The 8,535-nt window shown below is 38.4% G+C and overlaps 1 protein-coding gene across 1 annotated transcript; it reads right to left on the minus strand.

Annotated features, from left to right (window-relative positions):
• Positions 1–323: 323 nt before the first annotated feature.
• On the minus strand, positions 324–7,461 carry LOC137012202 (protein phosphatase 1 regulatory subunit 36). Its single transcript, XM_067375343.1, has 10 exons — positions 7,394–7,461; positions 7,197–7,289; positions 6,969–7,057; positions 6,829–6,898; positions 6,572–6,670; positions 2,760–2,891; positions 2,641–2,683; positions 1,637–1,812; positions 944–1,138; positions 324–854 (listed from the first exon to the last, which is right to left on the minus strand). The coding sequence occupies exons 1-10, from the start codon at positions 7,459–7,461 to the stop codon at positions 584–586; spliced, it is 1,236 nt and encodes a 411-aa protein (XP_067231444.1). The 3' UTR covers positions 324–583.
• Between the last annotated feature and the right edge of the window lie 1,074 nt (positions 7,462–8,535).

The following is an 8,535-nucleotide window of genomic DNA, read 5'->3' on the forward strand; positions in this document are numbered from 1 at the left end:
TTGTGCTGAAAATAAAAAGGAAGCGGCTAAAGAAGAAGGGAAAAGAGCTTGAGGTAAGCAGTGTTAAGATTTAGCACCATGTCGCTTTGATTTCATGTTGCGTTTTCATTGGCTGGTCAGTAGATGTAGGTGTTAGAAACAAACACACACTATCATAGGCTATCTTTGGTCTCAAGACCGGGAAAACGTCCGTCTTTGAACCTCTCTCACTGTACGATATAGGACCACCGATTAAGAGCCACGGTCACAGAAATCACCACGATTGTTTCACGATGTCAATCTTTCGTCTGGACAGCCAAAAATCATCCAGTGTATCCCATGCTGCTGCTGTACATTATAGCATACATGAATTACCTGTAGCAGAGCTGGAGCTGGAGCTGGGGAAGGTGGAGGGTTTCTGAAAGGGTACATCAACTGCTACAGCAAACGATAGGCAAGTATTTGAATGTTGAGCAGCAAGCTAACTGGCTACTGATACAGCAGGAACCAATCAGCTGTGCCCTATAGAAAATGATGTGATTGCAAACAGATCGAGTTAAAGACCAACTGTATCAGCCTGCGCCATCACGACAGAACTTTGTGTTTATTCGGTGTCTGAGGACAATGCCTCAGTGGTTGCTCTGGAGGCTAAGTCATCGCGCCTAGAGCGGATGTGTCCGTCTGTAGCTGTGGTCAGTGATCTTTGGCCCGTGACAGAGGTTTTCCTACTCCTGATGTGTACTTGTGGGTCAGGGTCCACCACCTCGCCGTCATTACCCTCATCACCCTCATCTTCCTCATCTTCACTCTGGCCTTCCTGAGGCTTCAGTGTCTTCGAGCTGAATTGGCTCAAAGGCTTTCCAAGAATGCCAAAGCTAAAGGCAAAAGAAAGTAAATACAATCAGGCAACAGAGACTATTAGAAACAAAGCGAAACAGACACATAATATGCTTTTTATTATTACCTGAGAGACTTAAGCTGCTGTTTCAGCTCCTCCATCAGAGCCTCTGAATCACAGCCTTCAGTCGGGGGCCGTTTACCACGTCTGAAGCCCCCAAACAGGTGCGGGGCGTTTTCTTGTGGAGTGGGCAGCAGAGAGACCATCAGAGGCGAACACTGGGTTAGAATCTTGTTCAGAGCCGGACGCCGCTCTGACTTCCTGGGTTAAAGGTCAGGAAACAGAGAGTGACAGATACAGATGTTCACTTGCAGTTGCTTACACACAGAAGTTGATAAAGTTACTTCCAACACCTCACAAACCCCTAAAACCTCTTCATTCATATGCATAATAAATAACATTTAGTATAAATGTGTATCACACATCTTTAAAGTCTGGCTTGTACTAGGCTTTGGCGATTAAAAGACTCAAATATTACTATTTTTATTTTTATTTTCAGAAATTAATGCTTGTGTTTTTCAGACTTCTTTAAAATTTATTAAAAAGAAAGATATAAAATCATATAATATAAAATAATTAAATAACATATATAAAAATAAATATATAATGAAAATAATACAATATTTTAATTAAAAATATATCATTTTAAATTATATAAACTTACTGAGCAATTTCAGATTACTAGTCAAACATCATTCAATTTTAATTATACCAAGTTTTCTTCCAGTTTGCACCAAGAGGACTGTGGCGCTTTCCCACCTGTTGTTCAGTGCTGTTCGATCAGGCTCCGTAGACTCAGACTGATCACCTGGTTCATTCAGGGCGGGGTTAAAGCTGTCTGAGCGGAACAAGCGACCAATCTCCTGCTGGATGACCTTCAGGTCCCGCCTCTCAAAGGTCACCCATACAGCATAGCTGTAAAAACTGTAGAGACACTGAGACACAGAAAACACACTGACGTCATGCTGGGAAACTACTGATATTCAAGTTGGGTTAGTGTTAGGGTTATTCTGGAATCCACTGCTGCTTAAATACATATCTTTAGAGTTATTAACATTTATCTTGCTAAATATTATATTTGAATGACTTCAACTTATGGTAAAGCATTTATTTTCTTTTTCAAACACTAGAAAATAATTTTAAATATTGTCTGTACCTTTTACTGAGAGAAAAGTACAACTTATCAGTATGTTTTGAGAAACTTTCCTGTTTATAGTTGGAGCCTGGGCCAACTTCAGCCTTGAAGAAGCTGTGAATCATGTGTTTCTATATACTAGTGTTCTGTGTGTAGGTCCTGTATTGGTATCAGTGGACAGATGGCATTTGGCCGGAGACCTGAAGACGTCATGTCATGACCAACAGGACCTCCAGTACCTAAATCCAGGGTCCCCTCATCAGCATCCTGACAAATGGAGATATGCTTCTGACTATCTGTCCATGTGTGGAAGATTCCTAATCTTGTCTATTTTTTCTTAGCCAAGCAGAATAATTTTTACCTAAGTATTGACGTAGTTAGTGGACTTATTAGTGGATTATAATTGCTGTGGAAACGTGAATGTGCACAGAGCAGCCAAGAACTCAAACTATTCTTCATTAAAATTTACTTCAATTTATTATTTCTTTAAAACTTTGACTCCGTTTCTTCATTCATCATATCTGGTCTTTTGAGTCTTTAACTGTAAAATTCCCCTACAAAGAACATAAAAGTTTTGCTTTAACATCTTCAGGAATCACATGCTGTATATTAGTTGAATAGCACAAACCTCATCTAGCTGAATGTCACTGTGAGTGGACGACACCTTGAACCTGTTGGCAAAAATCAGGCCTTCATTCATCACATGGTTCACTGAGGCTGACTCACACATCATGTGTCTGTCCTGACCTGTCACAAGCCACGAGATGCTGTTGAGAGGGAGCTTCTCCCAGCAGCAGGCTGGAGTACGAGAGGGCGAGCTGCTTCTGTGCCAGATCACACGTGTCCGCCGCCATCCTCCGCTCGGTGTCGCTGTCCTCTCTGTAACAGAACAGCGTTAGGCTGCGTACACACCTTTATTGTGTTCCTATCGTAATGTCATGCTTTTTCAGGTGACTCAAACTCACCCCTAGACATGTGCTGATATTCGGTAATATGATATATCACGATAATGAATATGCAAAATATTGTTATCGTGGGCACTTCAAAATACTGTGAATAATTATTTATTACGAATTATTTACATTTTTATAATGCATTTTAAGAATACTTTCCCCATCAACCACATAAAATGCACAACACCGCTGTATTCTGCGTCAAAGGGACACGCGCTCAGATGTAAACAAGCCCAGCGTGCACGAGAAGCACATGACTGAACGAGTGAAGGAGACGCGCTGAATGAAAGTTCACTCTCTGACAGCAGAGGGCGCTGATGGAACAGCAGAAATGAGCGGTTACCCCGGAAACCCCGTAAACAAAGCAGCTTGCGCTACATACATTCAGTTTTTTTCTAATCTCAATGTTGTTCATCACAGCACGAAATACTTAATACTTCACTTGATAGATTATTTATTTTCAAACTTAAACATTTTTATATTTTAATCTGGACTACAACATGCCCTAATGATTAGAAATGTTCAGATTATTTGTTATTGTTCAGTAACACTTAAGGTGATGATACACGGGGCAACTTTTTGAGCAATGTTGCCATCAACCGGCAACCTGATGAGACACAGGGCAACTAATTAGGGCAACGGACAGTTGGCAGCAACCAATCAGAGAGGAGCAAATCTATTGCCACGGAGACGGACAACACAAAGATGGACGCTGAAACCTTTGAAGCTGTCACTGTTATTTTGGCTTCAACAATTATTTTAATTTAGTAAGTATAACATATAGCACAAAACTATATATACTCTGGTTAAAATATAATTTGCTATAATTATTACATAAATTAACTCTTATTATATGCATAGATTCCATCTTTTTTATGTGTCAGCTTTCAAAATGCTAGTAGCCTATATAACTAGAGGCTAAATGACATTATGTTATGGAAATTAAATTATATATATATATATATATATATATATATATATATATATATATATATATATACATATACACACACACATTTATTTATATATATATATATATATATAAAATATATATAACATTTATATATATAAAAACTGTCATAACATGTTATCAAAATAATAGGTAACCTTTTCATTTAATTCATCTCAGCAAAAAAGAAAAAAAGGACATGGGCCAGAAGAGAGAGAGCTGGCTGACGAAGATCCCCCTGGCTACAGAAACTGGTTAAGAATGGGGCAAAACACATTCAGCAATCTTTTGAGCCTGGAGGAACCATCAATAAGAAGGCAGGACACAATGATGAGGGAGGCAATACCTGCTGGGGAGAGATTGGCAATTACATTGAGGTACTTGGCCACAGGACAGACCTTCTCCTCTCTGGAATATATATTCCGGGTTAGTAGGCACAGTATTTCCAGGATTGTAGTCGAGAGCTGTGATGCTCTTTACAAGGCGTTGCAACAGAATTACCTCAAAGTACCATCCACAGAAGATTTGAGGAAAGGTGGAACTTCCCACATTGCATCGGTGCTTTAGATGGCAAGCATGTCAACATCTATCCTCCACCAAATTCAAGATCTCATTACTATAATTACAAAGGTTTCAACTCAATAGTTCTCATGGCTCTAGTAGATGCAGACCTGAAATTTATTTACATCAATGTAGGGACAAATGGCAGAGTTAGTGACGGGGGAGTTTGGGCCAAGTGTGTAAGCCCTGTCCCTTATGTTGTCGTGGCAGATGAGGCCTTTGGTTTGAAGCCATACCCAAGGACACAACTGGATAACAGCAAGAGAATCTTTAACTACAGGCTCTCTTGTGCACGTCGTTGCATTGAGAATGTTTTTGGAATCTTGGCAAACAGATTTAGAGTTTTTCACCAAGCAATTGCACTGGAGCCTTCCAAGGCTGTAATAATAACAAAAGCAGCTATTGCAGCTTCCTCAGACAGAAATTCATCTTTGCAAGCAAAAGAAGTGAGAGAAGAGTACTGCAGCTACTTCAACACAAATGGAGCAGTAAGCTGACAAGAGAATGCAATGTCTTAAATCAATTTTTCCAGTGCATTTTTTTACCTTTATTGATTTTTTTATTTAAAGCATTATTTATTTCAGAGAGAAATATGCAATGATGGTAAAACAAAATATTAAATTAAAACCACCAGTAGGTGTCGGCAAGTCACTGTCTTTTTGAGTGAGCCATTCATTCATTCATTCAGTAACGAAGCAACTGGCTTTATTTATGAATGAATCAGTGAATCATTTACTCTCATGATTCACGATTCAAAGCCGCAGCTTCGTTCACGAAACACTGCTGTGCGCTGCAAAAATACTGACAATACTGCGTTTAAAATTAACAATGCTTAATATTACCCTTTAATTTGTTGCAATTTGTATAAAATCAATGTCACATTTGCAATCGTGTGAATATTCGGGATACATTGCATTCTTGCTTGTACGATCACCATTAAAAACAAAAACTCACATAAGGTATGTATTGTATCGAAGAGAGTTTGAATCTTAAATCGATCTCTATGCACAGTCTGTTTATATTTGTTAAATACCCACTTTTACAAAGGTAATTTTGCGCGATCTGTAGACTGCACGCAACCTATCATATGGATGCTGCTTGTGTGGATGCAGTCAGTTTTGATCGCGAAAGATGTGGTAATTTGATTAAATATGTATTTTACCTGCTAGAAATGCATGTTCAGTTTTAATGTTATTTTAAGGTAGAGTAGAATTAAATGAACGGCAAAAATCAGCATTTTGTTCGTGTACCCCTTCTGACACCTCACGTAACGTTAAGTTACCCAGTTTGAAAACCACTGTTACAAGTGAATTACAGACAAGTCACGTAACTATGTAGCAAAATCACCTCAGGTTAACTAAATCCCATAGAAAGTCTATGGTGCGGTGATTAGCTAACGGCATTACGTTAACTAAAAACAGCCTAAATTACAGCCTGGACACATTAAATTAGACATCTGTTGATATTTTAAGCATTAAATGAGATAAATTCTCTGTTTTGGGTTGACATATGACAACTTACCAGCATAAAAAGAAACAAGTAGACGCGCCTTTTCCTCGCTCCACTGCCGCTGAGAGCCCGCCATCTTGTTTGAAATTTTCTGAAATGTCCAACCCGGTCACGTGATCGGCTGCTAGCATTCTGATTGGAGGATCTAAAAAATTGCCCACAACCGATCTAAAGTATCCAGATAGAAACTTGTTGCCCATTCTCAATGGGAAAGTGCTCAAGCAACATTGCTCAAAAAGTTGCCCCGTGTATCATCACCTTTAGTGACATACGGCTTCATTAGTTAACATGTTAATTCATTATTACCAAACTGAAAATGAAAAATACTTATAAAGCATTTATTATTCTTAGTTAACGTTTAATAACTTTACTAAAATCAAAAGTTGTAACTATTATTCAATGGACCCGATCTAAAACTAACAATGATCAGTTGTTTTTTTTAACCAACATTAACAAAAAAAGAATTCCTTCTTTGACAACACTTTTTTGCAACTTATTTCAATATCGTGATAATACCGTATACCGTGATAAAAGCTTCAGCAATTAATCGCAACATGAAAATTTGATACCGTCACATGCCTACTCACCCCATGAGAGACTTTGGTTTTTTCTCCAGAGTTTTCTTCTCAAAGAAGCAGGAGAAGTAGAGCAGGAGATTGGCAAGAAACACATCCATCTCTTTGCTCCTGCAGATATTTTAACAAAAGAGGTTTGAATTTCATTTAAGTGTAACTAAGAAGTGAATATAATAGACAAAATAAAGAAGAGGAAATCAGTAAATATTAAGAATAAAGAATATGAAAATATAATCCTTAAATAGATTAAAATAAACCTAAGAACGTACTTGAGCAGCGTTAAGAAGCGTGGAGGTATGGGATAGCCCTCGTTCTCCTGCAGCAGACAGACCGCTGCCACTGCAACACATCACACATTAAATCAAATCATCTTAGCAGTTTTTCATTGTGTATCAGTACATGGACCTACATTTAACATCCTGAATTGTGACATGTGCCTTTTGTGAGCGTTTTATTGAGTTCTTGAAGGCGTCCAGTTGAGCGGGTGTCGCAGTGTTCCTTTGAAAACATGAAACAGAGTAAATCAGTGGCTCAGAATAACAAATCAAAGTCCTGCATACTGACCAGGAGAATCAAATTATTAAGCCATAATTATTTCCTGATGTCTGCCATACGGGCTGATGTCAGTAAACAGTACTTTTGCCACTTCTCCAGATACTGTCTGATTCGCTCTTGGTATGCAGATGATTTTGGATTTTTCTGCTTTTTCTTCTCTTCTTGAGCTTCAAAGCTGTAAACAAATAAAATCTGAATTACTGATTTTGCTTGTGCGACTTTTTTCCTCAATGAAATAAAAGAAACGCAGACTCGTGAACCCGAGCAGTGACAGATGACCTGATGAACTCCAGGCTCAGGGTTTGATCGTTGCAGGTCCAGCGTCCAGAGGAAGGCGGCGCTGCCATCGTTACCTGTCACACAATTAACAGGGAAATAATGATGAGACCGTATTGTTCTCGCTCGACCATTTAAAAAAAAAAAATAATTAAAGAACATAAGGCTGCTTGATTTTCTGTCTTGAGCTGAAACTAAATGAGCAACTAATTACATTTATTTGCCCTAATTATATGATGAATTATATGTATCATCGTCTTGTAAATGCTAAATTCATATCTAAATATATTACAAATGAATCTCTGCCATTTTCCCGCTATGTCTGAGCAAATTAGTTGTCATATTAGTTGTCTCTTATTAATTGTCATGTTAATTGTCTTATCTTGAGAAAGCAAGCGGTTTTAAGTTTGGAAGTTTTAAAAGCTTTTGCCGTTTGAAGCAGTGAGTTACAAACGTGTTGGTGACTGAGACCTGTTAGTTTTTACTGTGATGTGCGAGTTTTACTATAAAAACTAAGCTGAGAAGATTGAAATGACCTGGATATCGAGACTCTTGGACTCTGACTACAGGAACAAACTGCTGCTAGTCCTAAAACACATTCGGTCTGTTAACATTATTACTGCTGCAATGGTTTCTAGAGCAGTGTTGACACGTGACACGAATTCCTACCGTTTCATTCGGTGATTTTGCCATAATAACTCATCCGCTCAATAACTCAAAAATAAACAAATATCCAATTCAGTAACTCGGGAACTGGGAGCGTCCACGGTATCCTAGCGACAGACTAAAGGCTGAGCTGCGCTGCGCCAGTTCTACGCGTGACGTTATGTGGGAAGCCACGCCCACCACGTACACATATGTAATCCACCCAGTTAATTGAGGTTGTTCCTATGTATTTTTATGTATTTTTTTTCCTCTTTCCTAATGCATAAAATGTTCAGGCATATTTGTATTTTATTTTTTATTATTTTTATAATTATTATTTTGTTTTCGTGACGGACGAAAATAAGTAAAAGAAACGTGTCGATGGGTGCTGACGTCACATGCGCGCCAGCAGCTCGTTGAAGAGAGATGTGAGCCACATGTGCGGCTATTAATAATCTTACCCATCTTCATTTATTTTTCTAAATGGATGTTTGAACTGT

The sequence above is a fragment of the Chanodichthys erythropterus genome, chromosome 22, assembly GCF_024489055.1.
Source record: "Chanodichthys erythropterus isolate Z2021 chromosome 22, ASM2448905v1, whole genome shotgun sequence".
Classification (NCBI taxonomy): Eukaryota; Metazoa; Chordata; class Actinopteri; order Cypriniformes; family Xenocyprididae; genus Chanodichthys; species Chanodichthys erythropterus.

What these genes read in the sequence shown, in the direction of transcription:
- LOC137012202 (XM_067375343.1), bottom strand. Translation starts at nt 7,461, where the DNA reads ATGGCAGCGCCGCCTTCCTCTGGACGCTGGACCTGCAACGATCAAACC. An exon ending in CTGAGCCTGGAGTTCATCAG is followed by an intron (nt 7,290 to 7,393) that starts GTCATCTGTCAC and finishes ATTTGTTTACAG; the next exon opens with CTTTGAAGCTCAAGAAGAGA. An exon ending in GTGACATTCAGCTAGATGAG is followed by an intron (nt 1,813 to 2,640) that starts GTTTGTGCTATT and finishes TCTGTGTCTCAG; the next exon opens with TGTCTCTACAGTTTTTACAG.